This window comes from Opisthocomus hoazin, chromosome 15 (assembly GCF_030867145.1).
Source record: "Opisthocomus hoazin isolate bOpiHoa1 chromosome 15, bOpiHoa1.hap1, whole genome shotgun sequence".
NCBI classification, from domain to species: domain Eukaryota; kingdom Metazoa; phylum Chordata; class Aves; order Opisthocomiformes; family Opisthocomidae; genus Opisthocomus; species Opisthocomus hoazin.
Window position 1 is genome coordinate 12483382 of NC_134428.1, and position 26726 is coordinate 12510107.

Consider the following 26726-nt stretch of genomic DNA (forward strand, 5'->3'; position numbering starts at 1 on the left):
GTTTTGGAGGTGCTGCTGGGAAGCGGGAGGTTGGGAAAGTGGTGGTGGAGCCTTGAGTCCCCGCAGGGGTAGGGAGAGATCTCAGGAGGGTCTGCGGCTGCGTTACCAGAGAGCTGCCAGAGCAGGGGGCTGCCAGGACAAGGGGTCTCCCAGCTGGGCTGCCATGTTCCCCCAGCCTGGAGCAGAGCGGGTCCCTCGAGGCAGCATGTCATGCAGGCTGTGACCTTCCACGGGCGGTGGGCAGCCACCAGGACTTCATTACCAGCAATTAGCTGCAAACGGCTGGGCTGGCCAGCCTGGCTGCTGGCCTGCCCAAGCACTCAGAGCCAACGCTGCTCTGGGGCACAGCATCTCTCAGAGGAGCATCTGGGGCATCTCATGAGCGTGAGGCAGCAAGGAAAAACACTCTTCAGGAGAAATATGGGGTGAAAACGCCATGAGGCTTCCCTTAGCAGCACCTGGTGTGACCACAAGGATCCTTGACCCCGGCCAAGGTCTGGCTGGGTTTCGGACCTGAGCAAACCAGCCATAACCTCAGCTGCCATTGTCACTTCAAGGGCCGGGAGCTCTCCTGGAGAAGGACAATGCCGAGTTGAGACCTGAACTGTACCTGTCAGGTATGTGCACCGGTAAAATGATTTCCAGAGCTTGTCAAGGGTGCACGAGTGTTTCTGAGATGTCCTCACAAGCGTCACCGTACCCAGCAAAGCTGGCCGTAAGCCCATGGGCCACTAGGTGGACTCACAATAAATCAAAATTGCATTCTAGAGAGCTCGCTGACCGTCTGCTGCGTCTCTGGGAAGAACCTCAGCAAAGCAGAGGCATCGTCAGCGAGCCTCGTCCCAGGCAAGGACTGAGAAACCAACAGCGTGCGTCCAACTGGCCATCACTTGGTCACCAGATGTTGGCCAAAACATGGTCAACAGACCTTACTTCTCACAAAACGTTTTGCCAGATCCCTGGGAGAGTTGACCCTCCAGGACGGGTGAGCCAGGAGTGTGGGGATGAGCACTTGCTCCCCAGGCTGGACTGCTGATAGGGACAGTATCAAAACAGTCCGTCTGGAGGTCTGCAAGGCTGCGGGACAGACACCAAGGCATTGCTGAGCTTGCTTTCGCCAGCCAGGGTGGTGACCGTATCTAAGCCAGAAGATCTTGCCTGGTATTGCAAAACAGACCTGCAAAAATGGAGCAACCAATATTTCCAGCAGTGCTCTGGACATCAGCCTTCCCTTACCCAGTGGCCCAGCTGCTGGGATCGCTGGTGGCTGGATAAAAGAGATTTCACATCTCCCACCAAGACCACACGGGTTGAACTGGCACGGGCTGCTCTGGGACAGCCCAGCCAGCTGGCACCAGCGTCTCAATGCAGCTGTCGAAGATGTGGGCCACCAGCCAGACCCTGCGTTCCTCCCCGGGGATGGTGCCCACCATGTGCCCACCTCGTCCCTTCCTGGCCAGGGATGCTGGAGCAGCGGTCGAGCGAGCGATGCCCTGGGGCAGGGGGGTGAGCCCTGGGTCTGCAGTGGGACTTGGGGACAGGGACGTCCCTCCCGCTCCAGCTGTGCAAGGTGGGAACATTTGTGTAGTGATCACCACTCCAGAGCCCCCGAACTCAGGGACGGGGTGGTCCCAGCATGGCTCGGGGCAGAGCAGAGCCCACTCCAGACATCTCCATCGCATGGAGGACCAAGACGTGAAGGGTGTCCTTCAGGACCATGGGAGCAGGACCCCTCCTGTGAGTGGGGACCAGAGTGTGTCCCTGACTGGCCTGGCTGGCCTGCAGGCATCTCCTGGGCAGGGTGGTCCCAGCCGGGATGAGCTGACATCTCTTCTCTCTGCAGAGCAGCGCTGCCAGGACACATGTGGACAGCGTCCCACCCCCGGCCCCCTGAGAGGAGCGGCGAGCCTGGTGGTCCGGAGCATGGAGACGCAGGCGTGCGGGGCACCAGCCCGGGGCGGACCCCAAAGGTGGGTGCGGGAGGGCGCATGGGGTGGGACATCGCCCAGGGCGCCCACCTTCGCCGGCCAGTGATGAAGAGCATCGGGCATTGGCAATGCTGACTGAGCGTGTGTGTGATGGCTCTGGGCAGAGGCGGTTGATCAAAACATGAGGAAGAACTTCTTCCCTCTGAGAGTGACAGAGCCCTGGAACAGGCTGCCCAGGGAAGTTGTGGAGTCTCCTTCTCTGGAGATATTCAAGACCCGCCTGGACAAGGTCCTGTGCCGCCTGCTGTAGGTAACCCTGCTTCGGCAGGGGGTTGGACTAGATGACCCACAGAGGTCCCTTCCAACCCCAAACATTCTGTGATTCTGTGATTCTGTAAAGCCGGAGGAGTCACAGGATCTCGGATCCGGCAGGGGTCTGGCAGGCTCTCTCTGCTCTGCTGGACACGGGCAGCTCTTCCCCAGAAGTGGCACGGGGGACGGGTGGAAGGCCGGGGGACACGGAGGTCCTGGCTCACGCGCTCCTCCCCTGCACCACGACCCCAAGCAACAGCACCGGGTCCGGGCAGGGCTTAGGGGTCGCCCATCACCCGCTCCCACCCTGAGTGAGGGCCCAGAAGAAGCTAGGTCCCTGCCCGGGTGATTTCAAGCTTTAAGAACTTGAATTTCAACCTTAAATCTTGCTCGTAGCCTCAGTCCCATAGCTTTTGCCGCAGGTTTTATGCAACCCCTGAAGCATCACTGGACAGTTCATCAATTATAGATTATTTTCCAGGAGAATCACAGAATCATAGGTTGGAAAAGACATCTAAGATCATGAAGTCCAACCATCCACCCAACACCACCATGCCTACTGAACCATATCCTGAAGTACCCCAAGGTATCGTCACTGTGCGAGAGGAATAGCTGCTGGTTACAGGGTGATCAGCTCACCCGGAGCAGCCTCCCAAAGGCACAGCGTGAGCTTGTCTGTAATCTTTTTGGGGGGATGTGCCAGGTTTAGGGGCTCCATATCCCGTCAGGGGAAGGTGAAGCCGAGCTGAGGGAAGGAGGCTGCAGCCAGGGCAGGCACAAGGGGAAACACCAAGCGGGGAGGCTGCTGGGGCTGAAGGCAGACCGAGAACCTGGGGAGAACAGGCCGGGGTGTCTGGGGCTTCCCTCTGCCCGACGGGCATCTCCACCACCACGCACAAACGCTGGCCGCTGCCAAAACTGCTGCCTGAGCTGGCCTGGGCCCCCCTGCCCTTACGTTCCTGGAAGGAGACTACCCTGTCTGGAGGGCTGGAGTTCTCCTTATTTCTGACACGAGCAGTAAAACCTTTGCCTCATCCACCCACTCCAGCCCTGTACCGGGAGGGGGGAGACCCAGGGACCGCCCTGTGTACCCTGAGGTTTGTAAGTGAGCACCCACACGGGAACAGGAGCGAACTGGGAAGCTGGGATGATTTTGCTGGAGAGGAAGGACCCGAGCCCCCAAGCCATGCCACCTTCCCTCCTGCCTCAAACGGCAGGCTCAGGCGCAGGCTTTAGAGAAGAGCAGCATCTGAGCAGAGAGCCGTAAGCTTCGTCTCTGAACAGTGCTTCACCCTCTTTGCCCGGCACCGGAGGCAAACCCGGGGCAAGCTGACAAATTTGAGTCGGGGGATCCGAAGCAGGAGGTACGTCAGGCTGCCCGCAGGACCTGTGCCAGGAGCCGTGGCGTGGGGACTTGGAAAGTGGCTCCTGCTGCCCTGCGGATGCTTTTGGAGGGCTGACATCTCTAGGGCAGGGAGACAGCTTTAGACCAGTGCCTCCTGCAAAAAGGGATGCTGTGACGGTTCAGACCAGCATTGCCTGCTTCAGCCCTCGCCCCCAGCCCCTGGCACGGCTGCCCGTGGGCTTCCTCGCTGCCCACACCGGGAGCTGCTCCGTCCCTCCCTGTCTGTCAAGGCTGGAGTCCCAGCTCCCAGCCCGGCTGTACCCGTGGCCACTGCTCTGCTTCGTTCTCCTCCCCGCCATGCCCTGTGGCTCCGCTCGCTCATCACAGTGGGCTGTGGGTGCCTTGTCCCAGCTGGGATCTTCAGGGTGCCCTCGGTTCCCGGTGCCACGGTGCTAATAGTTTTATCCTGACTGCTAATAGATTTTCTTCCTCCAGCTCCGCAAGTGTCATCTTGCCAGTGGTCCAAGAGAGACCTGCCAGCCTGCTCTTCCACCATGGGACATTTTTTTCTTGGCAGCCCCTTCCGCTATTGCTGCTCATGGAGCCGAAGCCCGACTCCTGCCTCAGAAATGAGGGTGCTCTAGGCACGAGGGGGGCAGCGATATGCGTCCCTGAGGGCGAGCTGCCCTTTGCCTCCGCCAGCGACCGGTGCAGGACCTCGCACTTCAGGGCATTTCTACTTGTTCTCCAGTTTCAAAAAGGTTTTTTAAGAAAACCAAAAATTCGGCGCCACTTATGACCTTGCAAGGTCCCTATAAATCGCAGCCGAAGGTTGAACAGCACCATCTAGTGCGCTTCACCCCGAAACTGCCTGCGCCGGCCGGCCGCCGGCTCTCACCCACGCACAGCTCCGCGTTGGCAGCTGGACGCTAGCAGCCCACCAGCCATCAGACAGCAGCGCCGGGTCAGGCCCGCCTTGCTTTGCCGCAGCCGGTGAGTCGCTGCGAAGAGGAGAATTAATCTGAGATGGGTGTTGTCAGCGCTGAAGCCAAAGCCAGCGCGCTCAGCCTCTGCAGAAGTGATGCTGGAAGGCTGGCGGCTCCCGAGCCAGCCTGGCAGGGAGGTGATGGTGCTACCAGAAAAGGTCCCTTTGCAGCTCGGAGAGGTGGGAGCACAGGGCTCGCAGGGAGGCTCTGCAAATCGCACCACGCAGGCGTTGGGCTGCTGGGACACAGCCCCAGGCCCTGTAGACCAAAGGCTGAGAGCAGCTCCTAGATCGCTAGCGTTTGCTGGCTCTTCCAGGCAGAAATGAGCGCATGCACCGGGAGCCGGGAAGCGTACAGCATCCCGGGCTCGCACAGGGACCGGCCTCGGCTGCAGGCTGACGCCAGGTCTGCACCAAAACATGGCCGGCACCTCGGCTGTGGCAGTTCTGGGGAGGTGTAAGGCAGGGCCACGCTCTCCGCTGATGCAGAAGGGAGAAACGATCTGATTTGGCTCGTTGGCCGCTACTCTTTGCTGAAAGACCATGCAGCCTGATTCCTCCCCCGCACAGGCAGGGGTGCCCCGTTTGGTTTTTCACCCGTTTGATGTCCCCGGGTAAATCTGGAAGCAGCTGATGTTGCCCCATGACAAAGCGCAGGAAGCGGGCTCCTCGGCGTGGGCAAACCGAGAAGTGAAAGGCGGGGAGGGGGCTCCAGAAGGACCAGAAAATGGTGAGGCACCGGTGGGGCTCGGCACCAGCCTGCGGGGAATTCGCCTCTTGCAGCCCACGAACGGAGCGCGCACGCAGCAACCCTGCGCTGGTGGAAGGGACCCAGGGCTGGAGCCCCCCGTGCTGCTGTGGGTGCCCGGGCTGGGTCCCCCGAGCCGAGGGGACACAGCCGGGAGCCGGTGGGTGCGGGAGAAGCCCCCGGCACCATGTCTCTCGCCTTCCTGTCCCCGGGTGAGCAGCCCCGGGGCACACCAAGCCCTGCCACTTCAGCCACCCGCATCCTGGTGCACCCAGACTCCTCACCCCCACCTCCTTGGTCCCCCACCTCGTCACGGTGAAATCTGGCTTCGGTTTCTCATGCAGGCTCAGTTGGGGCTGCGAAATCTTGCTGGGCCTTTCTCTGGGAGATGAAAAGCTCTCTAATACCTGATCGTCTCTCACCCATGAAGTTGCTTAAGCGCTGTGGTAGGGGCTCCTGGGGCTCCTTTGAACTAGCTAAGGAGGCCGCGGTTCTCAGGCATCCCCCTGCAAAGCAGGGGTCGGTTTTAGCTCTTCTCCACCATCTCTCTAATTTCTCAGCGTCCCTTCTGAATCACAGATGCTGGTACCCCTTCCGCTGCAGCATCCAGCCCCGGCCCGGCGCCGTGTGGGGACCCCGCTGCTGCTGCCCAGTCCCTCCTGCCCCCGGAGCTGCCCCCGTGCCCGTCACTGCCAGGGCCCTGCGCTCGGTGGAGGGATGCTTTTACAGCTGCTCACGTTTTATTTGCCCGGGACTCAGCTTATGAAGTTTTCTACGGCTGTCTTGACCTCGTCCGTGTCTCCTGCCCCTCTCATTTCCCTGGCCCCAGCGTTTTTCTGAGCAGAGCTTTTTAATCTATTTCTAGGCCATTGATGGAAATGCTGAATAGCACCGGGCTTCCCATCCAAGCCCCGGACACCCACTGAGCGCGCTCCCATTCTGCAGGGATTCCCCATTGATGGCTGCCGCTTTGCCAACTCCCGGTCCCTTTAAGGTGTCTCTCTTGATGTTGCATTGTGCTAATTTTTAATCAGAATACTATATGGATTAAGTCACATGCCTGAACAGAGTCCAGGTCTATTATTTCTGTGCCATAACCTTTATCAGCCGAACTTGTAATCTCTTCAAAGGATGACATCAGAGTTTGACAAGAGCTATTTTCCAGAAACCAGGCTGATTGCATTAATTATATTCCCATCCTTTAATTCTTTACCAGCTGAATCCCACATCATCTTTTCTAGTATTATGCCCAAGATCAGTGTTGCACTGCTACATGTAAATCAGCTCCGAGCAGCATTCACAGAAAGCTGGAAAAAAAGGTTCTACATTTCCGAAAGCGTTCCCTGCATGGAAACAGGCACATGGAGTAGATTAATTGCATCAAAAAATGGAAACCATCCCTATCAGAAATCTTTCTGAGTAATTTCTGATTTTTAGAGGACTGTCATGTGGCTTGTTTGCGTGTGCGGCTTTTGGGATGGTACCTAGGACTCTGCCTGGCCCAGCCCCAGGGCTCTGGGCGTGCCGTCGCTTTCTGGGGAAGAAGCAGGCTCCACGTTTCTCTGTCGCGCTTCTCTGATCTCTGCACCTGGTAATCCCCTTCTTCCCCCAGCGATGTCCCCTGGCTGTCCGGGACAGCACCGCAGGCTCTGTGCCAGGATGAAGCTCGGTCTGGGGGTACCATGCTCCCCACCGCCTTTCTCGGGGGTCTCCGTGTTGTTTGGCCAATTGCGGTCCATGCAGTGCCACCTCTTGGCGAGTCCCCTTGTTCCTCCCCACCGCAGAGCTGCCATGCTCGGAGGAGTGGCATGCACGGCTGCGGTTTTTAAACCGACTTTAGTCAGTTTTCGGAGGCTGGAGCCGCTGGTGGAGCAGCCACTGTGCTCCTCCATCCCCGGGCCCACCGGTGCGCGGTCCCTCCTGGGCAGAGCTCAGCTAAGGACACGCCGTTCGATCCCAGACGGAGCAGTGGAGGCCCGCGGTGGGCTGCCTTGTCCCTGACGAGCCAGCTCCTCCGCCAGGCCCTGGGGGTCTCCAAAGGGTGACCCCCTCCCGGGCTGTCCTCTGCCCAGGGTGCTCGGAGGAGCTCTGCTTGGCCCTTCTCCGCCAGAGCCAGACGGAGCCCTGGGGCTGCTCAGCCCTCGAGCGAGGCGCCAGCCCAGCTGGGCTCTGCCGGGACCCCCAGCACCGTGCCGGGACCACCAGCCATGTGCCTGGGGGTGTGCTGGGGCTCCCAGCACCGCGCCCTGATGCTCAGCAGTGTGCCAAGGGCTCTGCCAGGGACTCCAGTGCCGTGCCTGGACCCTCAGCTGTGTGTCCGGAGCTCTGCTGGGACCCCCAGCACCATGCTGGGACCCTCAGCCGTGTGCCTGGGGCTGTGCCGGGACCACCAGTATTGTGCTGGAACCCTCAGTCGTGTGCCTGGGGCTGTGCTGGGGCTCCCAGCACCATGCCCAGACCTTTGGCCCTGTGCCCGGGACCACGAGCGCCATGCTGGGACCCCCAGCACCATGCCCAGGCCCTCAGCGGTGTGCCCGGGGCTCTGCTGGGACCCCAGCACCATGCTGGGACCCCCAGTGCGGTGCCCAGACCCTCGGCTGTGACCCTAGGGCTCTGCTGGGACAACCAGTACCATGCCGGGACCGTCGGCCATGTGCCCAGAGCTCTGCTAGGACCCCCAGTGTGGTGCCCGGACCCTCAGCCATGTCCCCGGGGCTCTGCTGGGACAACCAGCACCATGCTGGGACTGTCAGCCATGTGCCCAGAGCTCTGCTGGGACCCTCAGCACGGTGCCTGGAGCCTCGGCCCGGTGCCCAGGACCCCCAGTACCATGTCCGGACCCTCGACCATGTGCCCAGGGCTCTGCTGGGACCCCAGTGCCATGCCCAGACCCTGGGCCGTGTGCCCCTGACCCCCAGCACCATGCCGGGACCTTCGGCCGTGTGCCCAGGGCTCTGCTGGGACCCCCAGCGTGGTGCCCAGACCCTCGGCCGTGTGCCCTGGACCCATGCCGCGACCCCCAGCACCATGCTGGGACCCTCGGCCATGTGCCCGGGACCCCCAGGACCATGCTGGGACCCCCAGCACCGTGCTGGGACCCTCTGCCATGTGCCCTGGACCCTGAGTGCCGTGCCGAGACCCCAGAGCTGTGCCCGGACCCTCAGCCGTGTGCCCGGGACCCCCAGCTCCGTGCCGGGACCCTCAGCCGTGTCCCCGGGGCTCTGCCGGGACCCTCGGCTGTGTGCCCGGGACCCCCAGCACCACGTCGGGACCCCAGCACCGTGCCCGGACCCTGCGCCGTGTACGCGAGGCTCCGCGGGCCCCGAGGCCTCCCCGGGCGGGGAAGCTCCGCCCGCCCCCCCTCGGCCCAGCACCGAGTGCGGGGCCCCGGTGCCACCGCCCCCGCGGGCCCCAGCACCGCCTCCCCCGGGCCGGGCCGGGCCCGCTCCGCCCCCGGCCGCGGCCGGCTGCCGTCCCGCAGTACCGGGCGGGGGCGCGGGGGGCGCGGCTGAGCCGCTCTCCCGGCGTTGGGAGGCAGCGGCGCGGGCGGAGCGGAGCGGTGCGGGGCCGGCTGGCTGCTGCTCTCCCTCCCTCCCTGCCGCCGCCACAAGCCTCGGCGGCCGCGGCCATGGGCGTCCCGGGCCGCCCGCTTTGTGCCGCCGCCGCCCCGGGCCGCCGCCGCTGCTGAGCCGCATGGGCCGGGCCCCGCGCCCCGCGCCGCCGCCGCTGCTCCGTGCGGGTGAGTGCGCGGGCGGGAGGCGGCCCCGAGCCCAGGCCCTGCGCCGAGGCCGCGCCGGAGGCCGCCGCCGGGCGGGAGGCGCGGGGCCGCGCCGGGCGCCGCCGAGCCGGCGCTAGGCCGCCCTGGGAGCGGGGGGGGGCGACAGGCCGGGCCGCGGCGGGCCGGAGGGGAGCGGGGAGCGGGGGGGGCCCCGCCGGGGTCGCCTCCGCCCCCGAAGTTGCCCGCGGGCGGCGGGGGGGCCCCGCGCGTTGCCCTGTCAGCGCCGGGGCTGCCCGGGGAGCCGGCCCCGGCCCGGCGCCTCCCGCGGGGCAGCGAGAGGGGGGCGGCGGGCGAGCACCCCGCGGGGCTCCCCCCCGGGCCGGGACGAGGAGCGGCAGCGCCCGGCACGGCCGAGGGGCTGCCCCGGGGCGGGGGGAGGGGGGTCACCGGCACCCGTGTGCCCGCGGGCCTTCACCGGCGAGCTGGGAGCGAGCCCAGCGCTCGCAGCTATAACCGGGGTGGAAACGACCCCGAAACGCAGCACGGTGCGAAAAAACAGCCCCGTTCCCCGGGGCCAGGGCTGGGCGTGAGGGCAGCGCTGGCTCCCGGGGGGCCTGGCACCGGGTGGGCAGACGGCCACGGCGCTGGACAGGCACACAGAGCCTGGCACCGGATGGGCACACGGCACCGGGCAGGCACAGGGTGCTTGGCACCGGACGGGCACACAGGGCCTGGCACCAGTCGGACACACGGCCACAGCACTGGAGAGGCACAGGGTGCTTGGCACTGGTTGGGCACGCGGCCACAGCACCAGTTCAGCACACGGGGCCTGGCACCAGTTGGGCACACAGGGCCTGGCACCGGACGGGCACACGAGGCTCAGCACTGGACAGGCACACGGGGCACGGCCATATTTGCTGGGTCTCGAAAACGGCGAAGCATCCCGGACGGGGCGATGAGCCTGGAGAGGGAGGCCGGGCTGAAACGCGCCTTCCCCGGCGTGTTTGCACGTGCGATTTGAGTCAGCGCGGCATGAGGAGTAGTTCGTTGGGTGGCTGGTGGTTGGCGGTGCTGGGGGCATCGAGACTGACGCCGCTCCGGAAATCGCGACTTTTGCGGCTACTGTCTTGAAGTTCTGAAGTTACCTGGTTGAGCAGCAGCAGTCGCGACCCAGGGATTGTCCTTCTCTGCCTTCCCCGCCTTCCCTGCACCTCCTGTCCTCTATATTGACTCGTTGCTCTTCTTTAAATACGTTGTACTTGCTGAGGTTTCCTTCTTGAGATGGTTTTCTCATCTTCCTTTGATGACCTGAAGTTTTCCCGGGCTGGTAGCATGCCGTGGTGTTAGCGTAAACGAACTTTTTCTCAATGGCCCGGCCATGAAGACCAGTGCCAGGCCGGAGCTCCTGTGCTAACATGCCCGTTTGATGCAAGAATGCAGTCCAGATGCCCAAAACATAGGGGTCAGCGACACATCTGGATTCCCCTCGAGCTAGATGAGGTGATGCAGCGTGTTTCTGAAATGCAGAGATTTGCGAGGAATGTGGCGCTGGTATGTCACTCGAGCGCACAGAAGCCACCTGTGTTTGATTAAGGTGCAGTCTCGCTCTCGGGACTAACTGGATATTCTTTCAAAATATTTTTCACAAGCCTTAAATTCCTCTTTTGGGGATGAGAATTTGCTAGATAGTAGGCGGATAAAAACACGCTGCCTTCGTGTGACCAGGTAGGCCGTGCAGAGGAGTTCATGGCAGTGCAGAAGATGGCCCATGTCCTCTGGCACCGCATGGTACCGGGGTGTAGACCTCTTGGATGTGGGGACTGCCAGATCCCAGGGTCCCGTAAAATCACCGGTGTTGGGAGGTTGGCTTCTTTTTTAGTGTAGCACCAGCCGTATCGGTGATGCCGAATGCTGGATGTAAAGTATTGTGATGTTCTGTAGCTGTTGTTTTTATAGTGTGCTCGGTGTGAGCCTGGTTCTGCACTCTCTGAAGGCACTGAGAGCTTTGCTGTTGGTTCTGCTGAATAATAGGCGTTAATACAGTAATGGTACAGGGCAAAATTGGTGGTTTGTGGTCTTAGAGTCATTATTTACGGTGATACTCATTTTTTTCTTGTTTGTTTCAGCCAAACAGCCTTGTTCACCTTGGAGCTACAAATATTGGTGGTTTGAAATTTGAGCTCATCCCCCACTGTTCCTGCGCCAGCAAGGACCAGAAAAATGAATATCCAAGGGAAAGGTTTCCCCTTGGACCTGGGAGGAAGCTTCACTGAAGATGCTCCGAGGCCACCGGTTCCTGGTGAGGAGGGGGAACTGGTGTCCACGGATCCAAGGCCAGTTAGTCACGGTTTCTACTCCAGTAAAAGCGATGTGGTTAGAAATGAGACGTCCACGGCAACACCGAGGCGCTCTGATTTGGATTTGGGGTATGAGCCCGAGGGGAGTGCTTCGCCAACTCCACCCTACCTGAAGTGGGCCGAGTCGCTGCACTCCTTGCTGGATGATCAGGACGGTATCAACCTCTTCAGGACTTTCCTGAAACAGGAGGACTGCGCGGACCTGCTGGACTTCTGGTTCGCCTGCAGCGGCTTCAGGAAGCTGGAGCCGTGTGCGTCTAACGAGGAAAAAAGACTCAAGCTGGCAAAAGCCATTTACAAAAAATACATCCTCGACAACAACGGCATTGTGTCCCGGCAGATCAAACCGGCCACAAAAAGCTTCATCAAAGACTGCGTCATGAAACTGCAGATCGACCCCGACATGTTTGACCAGGCCCAAACGGAGATTCAGTGCATGATAGAAGACAACACCTACCCTTTGTTCCTGAAGTCGGATATTTATTTGGAGTACACGAGGACAGGTGGGGAAAGTCCAAAAATTTATAGCGATCCCAGCTCCGGGTCCGGGACAGGTAAAGGGCTGCCCGGTTATCTGCCGACTCTGAACGAGGACGAGGAGTGGAAATGTGACCAAGAGGCCGAGCCCGAAGCCAGCAGGGACTCGGCGCCTTCCAGCAGGCTCACGCAGAAGCTGCTCCTGGAGACGGCCACCCAGCGCGCCGCCTCGGCTCGGCGCTACAGCGAGGGACGGGAGTTCAGGTCGGTGAGCGCCGGCGCTGCGTCCCTTCCGCGGGGCACCCACTGCGGGCACGGGGGTGGCGGAAAGCCTTGGGGGACCTTGGGTGGTGGGGAGCGCTCGGGGACAGGGGACCGTCCGCGTCAGTACGGACGCTTTGGTGGAGTGCGCAGCTCTGGAGGTCGTTGCAGGTTATTTGAAGGGCGTCTTTGGCTGTTCCTGTCCAATTGCCCTGAATCGTCCCTGCAAGCATGTTCCTCACCTGGGGAAGCTGCAGCTGGACGTGGACTGGAGGCAGGCAGGGCTTTTTGGGCAGTGCAGAGCCACAGGCAGTCCTCAGGTGCATGCAGGGAGTCGAGTGAACCGCAGTTTCAGGCTGGCCGTAGCCCACACCAGCAGAAGGTCAGTGTTCAGTTACAGGGACGCGGGCGAGTACAGCTCGTGGTGGAACGTCTCTGTGTAAATACACCAGGAAATTGTTGGGATGAGCCACAACGAGAGGCTGCAGGAAGCTTGCAGGAGATACCCTCACCTCTGTAATGTTTATATAGGTCAAACGGCGTTCACAGCGCTCCCTGATCATGGTACGGCTTTGCACACGAGATTCTGCGCGCTGAATTCTAGCGGTGTCAGAGTCAGAATCACTGAATCAGGTTAAAACCGTTCCCTGTTGCAGCTTCTCCCTTCATCAAAGTAATCGCTGGGGTTTTTTTAACCGGAGGAGTCTCACGGTTCTGCGGCCTGGTTTTTTTCTGGGTCCCCCACCCACTTCCAGCCAACATGGATTTTGAAACTTGCTGAGAGCTCAGTTAAAATTCCAGACAATTAACTTAGCAGGGAGCTCTCTGGGATCAATAAGCGTGTGTGTGTCTAACCCTTGCTGAATCAACAGAACCCGGCCAGAACACATTCCTACTTTTCTTTTTCTTTTCTCTTTTTTTTTTTTTTTAATAAAATCTCCTTGTTTTAAGACCTGCTTAGGCTAAAATCTGACACTTTGTGAAGATTACAAAATGAAGGAGCTGGACTGTCCTCTTCAAAGCCACCCGCCTTATGAAAAGCATTTCTGTGTTTAATCTCCCTTGGCTGTCCCTTTAGGCTGGCAGCTGGAAGCGCATCCCGCCCCGCGCAAGGGCTCGGCGCCTTTCAGCTGCGGAGATGTTTTCGGTTGGATTCTGGTTCGCTTATAGGTCTCGAGGAGGGGGATGTTGCGTGTGAAACTCTTGGGAAAAAAAGGGGAATTCATGCGGACTCCAGCTGTTTTAATCAGGAGTCGGAAAAACAAAATCCCAGGGTCCTGGGACTTTCCCGTGGAGTTAATAAAAACCTTGAATGTTTCTTGAAGTGCATTTTCACCGCACGGCCGGGTACTCACCATAAGCGAAGGATTAGATAAGTCTACCATTTAAGTATCTCTTTATTTAAGCAAGGACGGCATTAAGATTGAAAATAACTTATTTGAGTTGCAGCTGTGTTTGGTTTCCTTGCTGGAGCAGGTAGCGGAAACCCGCGTGCAACACCGCACTGCTCGGCTCCAGCTTCAGAACCAAATGCCCTTCACCCAGTATCTGAATATACACAAACTCCACTTTACCCAGTGTCTGAATACATCTGTGCCGGATTTTAAAATGGTGAATAAACGTGCGTTTTGGAGTGGAGTTCCTTGGTCTTGGGCGTTTTCATACCACGTTGGAACAATGTGAAATAAATCTTTACCTGGGGGATGGAGGTCAGAACAAATGCGTTGCTATTAATTTGTAGTGTCCAACAGCCTGTCATTGTGGCTGCTGACGCTCCGTTGACCCGTCGGGTGGGGAGGCAGGGAAGCGTTTGCAGTTCTCACCAGAGCAGGAGTCCTTTCTCAGCCTGGAGTAACTGAAGATAAGTGATGTATTTCATTTTTTAAACGTTGATATTTCAGCTCCAGTGGCATCCAGAGCATCGCCATGGAAGATACTGCCAAACTGTGTAATCGCTGCATTTTTTTAGTCTCAAAAATCTGCTGAGATACTAATTTATGAGGTGGTTATTCCTCTTTGTGCAAGACCTTGTGGTTGAATTAACTTCCCAGATGCTGTATAGAAATAGCTGTCTTGAATAAGCTGGTTTTTAAGCTGTAGCACCTTTATCCTGCAGACTTCTTTGTTCATTTACTTTCTCACCTGAGTAAGAGTGCTGGAAGCCCGCGGAGTTGCTTGCAGCAAGAAGCGATGGCTGCGTGCAGCGTTTGAAAGGCCCGGTCCCAATTTATGTTGAAAATTTCCACAAACCTTTTCTTTTTCTTTTTTTTTTTTTGCATATGCGTGGCAGAATTTCTCGTTTCTGTTCTTGAGGGAATGTTGAAATAAGCTGGTTTGCATTATATCTGAGGGCCTGTTTCATCTTCCCAAGACTGAACTTCTATTCCTTGGCTTCCATGGAAACCCTAAATAAAGAGGAATCTGAGCAAATGCAACAGAAGGATTTCTCTGTTAGCAAATGAGCATCTTGAATGGGCTCCAAATTTTTTGCAGCAGAAAGTTCGTAAATCTTGACACGGTAGCTCCGCTCTCAGGAGAGCAAACATTAAAAAATTCCTCCAACGGCAGAAGACAACCCATTATTAGCGTTGGACATTTTGAAGGTGCGCGAATGTGCGTGTGTATGTGAGAATATCCCGAAGCCAAAAGCATCGCTGTTACCCACTGTGTTTTTGTGTGCGTAGGAAAAGGCCAATAGTCATTATAGTTAGGCTCCTGCAAATTAATTGGGCATTGGTTATGGATCAGTGAACTTCAAAGAGGGTAACCCCCGAAGATCTCGGGCATTAACTCGCCGCTTCCGAAAGTGACACTAACGTGGTTGTGAAGGCGGCTAAAGCATTCATTAACCTTCTTGTGACACGCCAGGACGGTGTTCCTCGGATCCAAAGAGCAGAAATTAAACCTGTGCCTGAGAACCTCTCTGCAGCCTGGTTTTTGAGCGCTCCAGGAAAACACGCGCGTCTTGAAAAGCTGGAAATTGGGTGTTTTGTAGCTCTCTCTCAGCGCAGAGCTACAAGGATGGTGAGGGGACTGGAACATCTCTCCTATGAGGAGAGGCTGAGGAAGCTGGGCTTGTTTAGCCTGAAGAAGAGAAGGCTACGAGGGGACCTTGTAAATGCTTACAAGTATCTGAAGGGTGGGTGTCAGGAGGATGGGGCAAAACTCTTTTCAGTAGTGCCCAGGGATAGGACAAGGGGAAATGGGCACAAACTGAAGCAGAGGAAGTTCTGTCTGAACATGAGGAAGAACTTCTTCCCTCTGAGGGTGATGGAGCCCTGGAACAGGCTGCCCAGGGAGGTTGTGGAGTCTCTGTCCCTGGAGATATTCAAGACCTGCCTGGACAAGGTCCTGTGCAGCCTGCTGTAGGTGACCCTGCTTCGGCAGGGGGCTTGGACTAGATGACCCACAGAGGTCCCTTCCAATCCTGACCATTCTGTGATTCTGTGAAAGGTTGCGGTTGTCTTTTGTCGTGGTGGGTTTCTTCTGCCGTCTCTTTAGCCCTGCATCGGAAGGGGTTCCCCTCCCACTCCCAAAGTGCTGGGGAGCAGCGCTCACAGCTCCGACCTTTGCTGTCTTCCCATGGTGGAAAGCAAGAACAGGTACGGTGTTAAGTGTGAGAGCTCTGCTTTCCGCTCTTCTGAAAGATTGGCAAGCTGCGAGGTGTAGGTTGGTTCTGCAGGTTGTTTTGGGTCTTGACCCACGTCCTGAAGTGCACAATGTGTTGGAGAGGAGACCTGGAGGGCAATGATGGGAGGACATGTGGTGGTAGGTGAGGTCTCCGGTTGGGCGTTGGGGAATATTGTGGTGGAGCTGGTAGGCACGGATGGAGATATTTCCTAGCGGGGGCTTTGATAGACCTGTGGTTTGGGTTTTTTTAAAGGAAGATGGAAGCTTTGATTTCCAGAGTGCTGAGCTGACTAAGCTCATGGCATCTCGCAAGTGGTGGTGGTTCAGATGAGAAGGATGGGTGACGCGGTTCTCCAGGAGAGTCCTGGCGCTTGTGGCCACATCCTGGCAGCCTCCCTGGGCATGCGTGAGAGCAGCTCTCCCCTAAACACACAGCCAGCACTCCTTCGTAGCAGGGTACACCAAGAAACCCGATGGAGAGATACGGAAGGAGCTTTAGAGGGACGTGACAGCCTCTGCCATGATGGGCCATAACATGGAGAGGAGTGGTGCAGGCTGATGAGGGGGGATGCGGGGTCTCTCCACTGCTTAGGCAGCGTAAACGGTCCAGCGGTCAGAAGCTGGGCCTGCCTCCGGAGGAAGCTGAAATGTAGCTGGTAGACCTAATTTTGAGGTTTGCTGCTTTGTTCATATTTAAATATTAAATTGTACGCTTCTGCCTCAAGACTGTGTTGTGAAGGAATTGGTGTTAATTGTACCAAAGGGGTGGAAAACTGGGGAAGGAAAAATCACAAACGCTGATGCGGGAGCAGTCTTGTGTTCAGCAAGCTGAAGGCGAGTGTTACGGTCTCACCGATGGTTCTTTTACCTGGAGAGGCAGCCTGTGCATCTGGATGTTACACCCCTACGTAGAGGCCAAAAGAACAGCTCTGGACGCTTAGCTTGACTTAGCCTGAGGTCCGTAACACCGCTTGTAATCAATACAACCCTCTGTGGAGTCTGTGTAGAGCGGTGGCTATTTCCAGAGTTAAAGAAAAGAAGTTATAGAAGAATAGTTTTGGTTCTGCCTTGTTCTTGAAAGAAGTTACTGACTCTAATGGGGAGGTGGGGCTTGGTGCTAATAGTGCTAAGCGGTAATTTAGTGACTCCAGCGCTGTAAGATATACAAGACAAAGACCGATGGTGGTTTTGCACAGAAGTTACGCCAACTTTTTTAAATATATTGTTAAGCTGATGGAACTTCTGCGTAGAAATGCTTACAGCAACAGTGTAAAGTATTTACACTGGCGTTTGCCAAGTTTTAAAGTGGATTTTATTTGAAGAAGAATACCTTTTGTGCCCATAGCTTTGCCTCTACACAAATCAAGATGAAGAAGTGCTGTGTGTGTTGTATGGTTATGGATCAGTGCTTTGGCTTCTTTTTAAAGACAGGTAGTTAAGCTTTTAGCGCTCTGTTTTGATAAATGAAGAGTGTTTTCTCCCCTCCTCCAGCAAACAGCTACCTTACTTTGCTGTGATGGAGTGTTATTAGGGTTACAGAATCTTCGTTCATACAAGCACAAGAGGGGAGTTATATCCCCCTCTTTTTGGTGCTGGGGAGGGTCAGAGTGGATGGGGGGGGGGGGGGGGAAATCTTCATGAGGAGCGTGATGCAGCCCAGAAGCAGGTCACCGGAGGGGATCTCCATCCTTGGAGGGCTTCACGGCTGAGCTAGACAGAGCCACAGCCCGTCTGGTCCAGTGGTGGCCGTGAGCCTGTCTTGATGGGCACTGAGAATGATGACGCACATCGTGCGACACCGTGTTTCGAGAACCGGGTTGGAAGTCGGGCTGATTTGGGTTCTGCCTGGTTTCAGAAAGAACTGGGTGCTAAAATGCTGGAGGGGAGCTGAACCGACCCCAGGATGCTGAGAGGTGCACGCAGGAGGTGGGCCACGGGGTGGGTGCACCTTGGGTTTGATCTGCCGTTCAGCTTCATCTTGGCTTTATGTTTTAACAGTTTCTTTGTTGTCGCTATAATGGACTAATCCCTTGAATAATTAGTTACCACTGGACGTTTTGAAAATGACTGCCTCTTGGATGTTTTGCTTTAATAGTCTGTTAGATCCTGGATTTATTAACTATTGAGACAGACTGTGAAATCCTGTTACGCCAGGCTTTCTCGGTGGAAAAGGGACTGAGAAGGGTGCGGGGGTGCTGGGGGAACACGCGCTGGCCTCGCGTTAGGGTAGAGCTGTTGACTTGCCCACCTTCCCAAGCCATGCCAGAAGTCCTCCTTGCCTCTGGGCTGGGCGGCTGGCTGCCGGAGCACGCCGCGTCGTGGGTCATCCCTAGGTCTGGGCCTTCAGAAGATGCTCCAAAGGGTTACAGCACTGTGGCTGCGCCGTGCGAGGCCAGTCATGCAGTCACTGTGCATCTAAAAGAAATTGTGGGCCTAATTTTACTAGAATCGGTGGAAAAATGTGGTTTCGGAAGTGGCTGTATGTGTAGTGCAGAAAATTGCTGTGTTTAAAACAAAAAAAACTTAGAACAGAGATGCTGATATCCTAAATCAGTTCCTGGAAATATCATTGGATTATTAGGCTCATCCTTAAATCCATTAAGTAAATTACAGTTAATCAGTCAAGTAAAAGAAGAAAGATCTTTTGCAAGGCCCTGTCTTTTGAGCCACATGCAGAAGCTGTAGTAATATTTTAATTTTCCATCTGTCAGTGAATGTATTCAATCACTTCACTTCCTTATGTGGAGGATTTGAAATTAGAAACTGAGGTTAATTATCTGCATTAAATGAAATATGTGAAGACCACAAAAGCAAAAACCTTCACGATTTGGCATGGTCTGTTAAGCTAGGCAAGCTGTTTCAGAAGGAGAGGGGTTATTTTTTCACCGGTTTTGTTCCGTTTGAAGGGTTTTAGTCACACTAATTGAAATGATTAAAAAGTCAAATTGCTGGTGAATATAATTCTGAGCATCTTGCTCAGAAGATTTGTCACTGGGTTGAGAGCAGGGCTGTGCTCTGCCTGGCGGCGTGGAGCAGCCGGTGTTGTGCCGTCCCAGCGCGGGTGAGGCCGGTTGTCCGTGGTGCCATGCTGCCAGCCTCTTCCATGGCAGCGGGCTGTCATAGCTCTGCTGCCGGGTTACTGGAGCTGGTTTGGAACAATACTGGAGGAGAGCTACGCTTTCAAGCCTTTCGGATAGAAAACAGGTCCAACACCACCCATCTGAATGCCAGCAATTAGCTAATTACTGCCTGCTTCATTTGGAAGTGCAGCTTCAGACTCTACAGAGAAGATGACCCTCTTGGAAATACACCATCCCCAGGGGTCAGTTGGTTTGGGGGTGATTCACAGAATCACAGAATGGTCGGGGTTGGAAGGGACCTCTGTGGGTCATCTAGTCCAACCCCCTGCCAAAGCAGGGTCACCTACAGCAGGCTGCACAGGACCTTGTCCAGGCGGGTCTTGAATATCTCCAGGGACAGAGACTCCACAACCTCCCTGGGCAGCCTGTTCCAGGGCTCCATCACCCTCAGAGGGAAGAAGTTCTTCCTCATGTTCAGACGGGACTTCCTCTGCTTCAGTTCGTCAAGAGGCTTATTTTTTCCCGACAGACGTGGCTTGGGTTTGAGCTGCTCCAGGGGCTACAAGCACCCGTCCCTGCTCACCGGAGGCAAAGACACCCCTTTGCTGGTGCAGCCCTGGATGCCCCACTCGTCATCTGGGCGCTGCAGGAAAGGTCTCTCCTGGAAATACGCGTCTTCTTGTTCCCCTCTGCCATGTGCCAGGGCAAGCTACTTTGCCAGAACCCACGCTCCAAAATTAAATTGCGGACCCACGCTCAGAAATTAAATTGCGGCAGGCCACGCTTGCGCGTAAAAGCAAAAACATCATTACTCGCAGCCCTGGTCCAGTTTCTTTGCTGTCGTTAAGGCAGTGATGAATTTGAGTACAACCGTTGCAGTTTTAAGTCAGATTATCCAAGTTTTGTAAAACCCATGTGGAAATAGGATTTTACGTTTGTACAGAATACACTTTTGTGGTAAGACCTTGACTTTTTTGGTCCTGTGGCACCCAAGATACAACCTGTCCTGAAAGTACCAGCTTTTAGAAGGCCTTTAGCTGGTCTAAATAGCTGATAGATGAGTAGCTTTCATCTATCCTGATGAAAAACAGCGGAGGGAGGGAAAATTATAGCTAGAGGAAGAAAACTCTTGGAAATACCCGGTGTGACCTCCTGGTTAGCACCAGAACCTTGTGTTAGTCCCTGGACCTACTTCCAGAGCCAATGACCAGGAGCTGCTGGGTTTTATTGTTCTTTCGACCCTCTGACCCCCTTGTATTCCCTGTCTTCTTGTAGACCAGAGAGTCTCAGTCCTCTCCCTCTCTCCGTTTTCATTTTCCGTTTTTCTGGAGGTTTTAGGTTTTTCTCATTTAGCTCCATATACTCAGAGAGATTCTGATGCTGGAAGGAGGAGAGCGGTAGGCGTGGGGAGGTGGGATTGCCTTTTTTCAGCCGTCCACGTTTAGAGTGCGTTAGTTCTGCTGGAAAACCATGCCTTCAGTATTCAACAGATTTACCCTTTTCAGTCATAAATTTGGGTCTTTTTCTTGGCTGGCAATCAGGTTTTCAGACTGGGTGAGGTTTATCTGGAAGAGGGGCTTCCTTGTTCTGCCATCGCTGCCAGCCTGGCCCAGGTGGTTGCTTTGGAACCTCCATCCAGTGCATGTATTCACATGGGATCCATCGTTTGGTAGCCGAGGACCTCTTCAAGCTTTCACAAGCAAAGTAGAAATCGGAGCCGAGTTGCAGGATAGCTCCTGGGAATTACAGGTAGGATCGGGGAAGAGAGGTGACTGTATCCAGCTGTAGTGACTGGATTGGATTGACTTTGTCCTGGCTCTGCCCCACCGAAGTAAGAGCTGTAAACCTGTTTGGCACCAGACATGCAAATAAGAGCTGGGCTGAAGCGACTGTTACCCTCGAGGATCCCAAAAGAGGAATCAACAAATAGAAATTATTCTATTAGCAGGGGCAAAGTTCACAGGTTAACCATCATGTCAAATCAATGAAATACAGCCTTGATCTCCTGCACAAGGGCTTTATTGTGTATAAATACGAGTGTCCCGGCAAAGACAGCAAGTTCTTGCACTGTAACATTTGCAGCGTGCTGAAGAAAGGGAAGCTCTGTACAGATTGCAGCACGAAATGCCTCCTTCGGACGTCGGCTTCAGTCCTGCTTCAAAAGATTGTAAAACATGACCTTGGAACCTTCTTGCTCTCCTTATGGCCCTACCCAGATTGGATTTCCACAAGGCATGTCTTTTTTATTTTTTTAATGAAAAGTCGGGGTCTTTGGCTGAGAAGCCTTGTCTTTGTACTCTTAATTCGGTCCATGTGACTGTCATAACATTTATTTCCTAAGAAATGAAGAATGTTGCTGCTTGAGGGAAGCCACAGAAGAAAGCCGTTGGGTGCGCTGGCAGCCTCAGGTGTGTGCAGCATGTGTCTCCTGCTGATGGGAGAGCACTGGGCGAAGACCCGAGCCCTTTGTTGCTTGCTCCAAGGCTCTGCCAGGAAAAGAAATGGCAGAAGCCGCCTTCTTTGTTGTGCAAGTATTCATATTTAACGTGCATCTGAACATCTGCACATTCAGGGGAAAATTTGTTTTCCTCTTTTGCGAAAAGCTACTTTGGAAAGGCTCGCTTGACCCTCTTTTCATCAAGGTGGGCCAATGCTGGCAAAAAGAGATGGGTTTGAAACAAAATGGAAACGGGCAGCAAAGGATGTGTGGATGTGTCACTGCGGTGTCGTCCCATCGTAAAACAGCGCTGCGGGATTTCCCCTCCAGGCGCAAGCGGTGAAGTTTGTGACCCGAGGGTGATGTGAGCGCTGCTGGCTGGGGAAATTAGCCCGACTGGAGGCGTTTGGGAAGGCTGAGCATCCCACCGGCCCCGGGCGCGGCCTTGGAGAAGGCTGAGCATCCCACCAGCCGTGAGCTGTGGATTTGGGTCTTCCCCGGAAGAAGCTGGAGGAGCCTGCTAAAACTGATCCATAGACCTTCCTCCTTCTGAAGAGAGGAAGCTTTCCGAACGGGCATGGGAAAAACTTTCCTTTGGTAATCCTGGAGATAACAGGTCATGCAGCTTCACCCAGCGAGTCTTGCACAATAATGTGTGGTCAGGCCGAAGTGTCTATTTTAGAAAGGCATCCATGGGAGGTCACGCAGCGTTTTTGTTATCTCTTCCCGTGGTTAGTTACTCTCACTGTTCCCAGAGTGTTCCTCATTGCTCCCTGCAGTTTTTTCCAGCCTTGGTTTCTAGCTGCTGGGTTTTGGTGTGTCTTCGCTCACTTTTGTGGCTCCAAATACCTTCGCATGTTTGAAAAAAATCCCAGCTGAATGGGTGTGAATGTTCTCCGTAAGTGGCAGCAGCAGCTTTGTTATGGAAGGCTCTTTGGTTTTATTAGACTTTTCAACCCTCCGGTCGGTTGACTGTTAAACAAGCCGTAGCTTGTCATGGTTGACAAACCTTCGCTCTGGTCTCAGACCTAACCTACCAGTTTAAAAGGCAGTATTCTTTTGTGTGCAGGTTTCTGGGTGGAGACCATTGGGCTTCTGAGGGAAATTAACTTGCGGCCTCTTTCCCCCTCCTACCTCAAATAAATTGAGTTTTGTGTGTTAACTGTTCCGTCACTTCCAAAGGCCAAAAGGAAATGTCAGCCTCTGCTTCAGGTTTTCTGCTACCTGAAGTACGCTGTTACACGCTGGGAGTGCAAGTAGGTGGGAATGTGTAATTATATTAAAAAAAAAACAGCTGCACCATCAGTGTCAGCCACTGAAGATAAAATGTAGAAAGTTTTTTTTTCGAATGATTCATCCATAATTGTTTAAAAACATATTGAATTTATGCTTCGGCTTTGGAGAATTCTTGCAAGGCTGGCATTTGCCGTCTGTGATGTTTATACACTTGGAGAAGGTGCCTGTCTCAGCAGTTTGTCGGTGTTGAGCGCTCCAGATCTAAATCCCTTCAAAGGTGAACCCAGCACACCTTTGTCTCTGCTGGCCTTTCCGCCTCCAGAGCTTTCACCAGCGAGGTGGAACCAGTCATAGCCGCAGCTGGCACGGGGGTAGGCAGGGTGCTGAGGCTCACACCGTTTTAATAACCGTTTCATGCAGATTTGCTCTCTGTAGGTTTAAGTGGCAAAGGCTGTAGCAGCTGGGTGACAAATACGCTGATGGGACTGGTGGAGAGGTGGGTGGGGAGCAGCTTGGTGTGCTGCAGCCAAGCTATGGGCTCTCTGCTCTCCGTATGTCCCTCCAGCAGTTCTCTGTTGTATGGATTGTAGTGGTCCAGGGAAGAAGGGAGGGAAGCTCCTTTGGGTGGCCCCTCTGGGATGCGGCAGACTGGACACATCTGGTTTTAGGGGCGTTGGAAGGCACGGTGCGTTTCCTCATGGCGTGTCGTTGCATGTGCTGCTGCTTCCTGCCCAGCCGGGCAAAATTCAGTATTTTTATTTTCAGCCATGCGGTATTCGGTAGAAGGTAGCCTGCGCTGAGGAAGGGGCATTTCTCACACGCTTCTCTCTCTCTGACTGCCAAGGAGTTGCAAATGTGCTGCACTGAACTGGCTGACGGTTTGTCCGGGGCTGTTGTTTCGATGCTAACATGTGAGGAAGGCAGAAACCCCAGTGCCTGTTCTGGCCTCTGTCCTGGTGAGCCCTGCTGCCTGCAGCTGCAGCTTTAGTCTGGAGCTGAAGGAGGCTTTTCTGGTCCTACAGCAGTCTTGGCAGATAAGTCAGCTGGCCCCATGTTGATCGATTTTCCTTTGTTGAGGCAGTGCTAGAGCTCCTCTCTTTGAGAGCCGACTGTCCTTGCAAATATCATTGACTTGGGCACTCTCCGCCTGGGGACTTACTGGAGCTGTAGTGAGTGAGCTGATATCCCACCAATTTTATGGTGAAGATGCTGACCTTGCAGTCCTCCAGTGCCTGCCCACTGCTCTTCCACATGCTCAGAAGGGTAGGTGCTTCCTACAGCTCAGTGGGTTTGCCTCACCGGTGATAGGATATGCTTGAGATGCAGCAGTTGCTTAGGCTCAGCAAGGTCATCAGGGTTTTGGTCCCTGACGGTGACGTCCTGAGTCAGCTCTGCGTGGATTGCTCCCTTTCTCACCTCAGGTAGGTTCTTCAATCTGGAGCCATCAACCACATTGCCAGCAGTCAAGCTACGAGCAACCCTTTTTCTTTGTTAATTGCCACCTGTGGCTTGGCACCAGCAACATCAGAAACCCTCCCAGGTAGCCCATCTTGGGCTGTGGACTTGGGCGTAGTGTGTTGCCTCGGGTGGCGTGGAGTAGCATAATCTTCTCACTTCCCAGCTTTGGAAATCATCCTGAAAGCCTGAGCTGAAGAAAGGGGGTGGGACTGGAGCCAAACCTCTCATTCCAGATGGGACAGTAGTAGCAGGAACACCTATTGTCCACAAAGGTATTGCCAAGCCACAGAAGGCAATTAGCAGGGAAGAAAAATGTGCTTCCTTGAAAATTTTAATTTTGAAAATAGTTTTTCTTTTTAAGTTGAACATACATACATACAGTGATAGGCCAAGTAGGCGAAATCATGAATGTAAGAACAAGCATCTGAAATTACCTAACTCCTGCAGTTAGCAAGTGAATGGAACAGGCAGGTTTGTCAAACGGGACTATATTCAGTCCTGAGCGATAGCGGAGTGTGAACAGGATTTCCAGCATCAGGTTACTCTGCGTTTGACATAGACGACAAGTAAAAGAGTCTTGGAGTATGGTACAGGGGTCTCTTTCTAACCATCTTGTTGCCAGTGCAGTTATGGTGGAGATGATAGAGTTTGAAAATAAATTTTTCTTGCTTTTTAGTGTCAGCTGTTCGTATTGCAGATCTGAACTGTGTGTTAAACAGCCAACCCCTTCGGGCCTTAAAAAGATTTTCACAAGCTCTCACTTTCATACAGGTGACCATTCTGCACCAAGTCCCCCTCCCCAGCTGACGCTGCAACCGTGTTTTGTATTTGTGCTCGGCCGCTGGATTTCACCTTCCGCTATCCTAGCACTCAGTGCATCGGTTCTGTCTGTATTGCTGTGTTCTGAGCACGGAGTTGGAAGCAGCGAGCAGGATTTCAGTGGTGGGGACCTCGGGGGTGGGAAATCCTTCTCAGGTGCTGGGGTGGGCGTGGAGTTGGGGGGCATCAGAGCGTGGGGCTGTAGCAGGGATGGAGGGGAGGGCGGTGGGGAAGCATTGCCTGCGATCCACAGCCTGCAGCGCTCCGGGCTTGAGGAGGTGGAATAGAGGAGAGAGTAGGCGCGGTTTGAGGGCAGAGGGCCCTCCGAGTCCCGGAGGGGAGGGCCTTGCTAGCGCTTTACTATCCTTCCTATCTCCAGCTTCCCATATAGACAAAACAGGCGTGCGTCACTGCTTGGAAAGAAATGTGTTAAAGCTTGTCCCAGGCTTTTTCAAGCACGTTGTTGGCTTTGCTGAAGTTAATCCTTCCTCCTTGTTCTTCCCGCAGTCCCTGTGATGCGAGATCAGAAAAGGCTGTTCAGTATCTCACTGTAGCTGAGCATAATTCTACTCCTCTCACCAGATTTCTTAAAATACTCATGTTCCTAGTAAGTACGTCAGCCATGGCCACCTTACCTGGTGTTGACAGTGGTCCCTTCAAGCTGGAGGTTGGATTGCTCTGCTCCTTCAGAGGCCCCTTCCAACTAATAGCACTGTGATTTTAGTGCTGAATTAACTGCCAGGCAGATCCACCTCTGTCATATGCATGTCTGAAGGACTTCATCAGCTTTTATGCAACGAGCCCTGCAGAAATTCATGTGCTCGTGCAGCTGAAGCAGTGACACAAACAGCTGGGCTGGTGGCCAGCAGACAGGGAGCCATCACTGGAACAAATCGTGAAATACGGTGTGAGCGCCCTGCTCTGAGGCGAAAGTGCAGTTCCAGCAAGCCAAGCCACATGAGCAAGGAAAAGTATTTTTCCCCCCCAAAAAATGTGCATTGAAAGTGAGGGATGAAACTGCCATACTGTAACAGCCATCTACACGAGATTGTATCCTTGCCCGTCTCTCCTCCTCTGCGCCTCTTGGGGTGTTTTTAAATCTCCTGTCGGAAAGGTTAAGCTTGAAAAATGAGAAAGGCATGTTTGCTTTCCTCTCGGTCATCTAATGGTTTTGAATTTGCTGTGTGGTCCTGGTTCTTATGCATTGACTACATGGGAGCTGCAGCAGTGGGTTACAAATAAAGGCAGTTCCTTTAAAAGCTATCAGGCTTAAATCAAACTATGTGGTATTGAAATCGAGCAGATTTTTCAAAAATCGGGAGCGGTGGATTTTTTGTTGTTGTTGTTTGTTGGTATGCACATGAGGACCCTGCCATGTTTTTAAATATCTGATCTGAAATCTGTTCTCCTGGTGGTGACTTTCTCTTTGCGGTGTGGTGACCAGAGGTCCTGCGTCTTGCCTCCGAGGCCAGTGAAGGTGGGAATGGGCAATGCACAATTTGTAGAAGTCAGCAAGGATACGTTCCAGGAACTCCTGCAGTATTTTTCAGAACCGAATCTGAAGGCTTTAAGCACAGATAGGGAAATATGTCAGCTGTGTCAATTGCTCTAAATTACCTGCAATTTGTTGGGAGTTGCCATTTCTAAGTGCTTATTGCAACTCTAGATATTTGAGGAAGCTTTTGATTATCCTGAGCTTGTAAAATGTAATTGGCTGTTTCTTAATTGTTGTCCTCTGTGAAGTATAATTACCTGTAATGTAGAGCTTTTTATTTGTCAATGCCGCAAACAGGAAATCAAGAGTGTCTGATTGAGATAAGTTTGGGGACTCCGTTGTGACTTGTAATTGCATCAGGTGACTTGTTTGTACTGGGACTGGTCTCTCCTGTGAAGTCCTGGAGGCCTTCGAAGAACCTGGAAACCTTAAATACGGGC

At 54.7% G+C, this 26726-nt stretch overlaps 1 protein-coding gene across 3 annotated transcripts in view; it reads left to right on the forward strand.

Annotated features, from left to right (window-relative positions):
* The first annotated feature begins 1876 nt into the window (after positions 1–1876).
* Positions 1877–26726, forward strand: part of AXIN1 (axin 1) — an 82310-nt gene continuing 57460 nt past the window's right edge. The window contains exons 1-2 of one of the 3 annotated variants that reach the window (XM_075436403.1): positions 1877–1970; positions 11163–12134. In XM_075436403.1, coding sequence (XP_075292518.1) covers positions 11257–12134 — 878 coding nt within the window. In that variant the 5' untranslated portion in view covers positions 1877–1970; positions 11163–11256. Of the gene's footprint in view, positions 1971–8978; positions 9058–10533; positions 10588–11162; positions 12135–26726 lie in introns of those variants that run through there. The other 2 variants (XM_075436402.1, XM_075436405.1) reach the window with 2 other exon arrangements.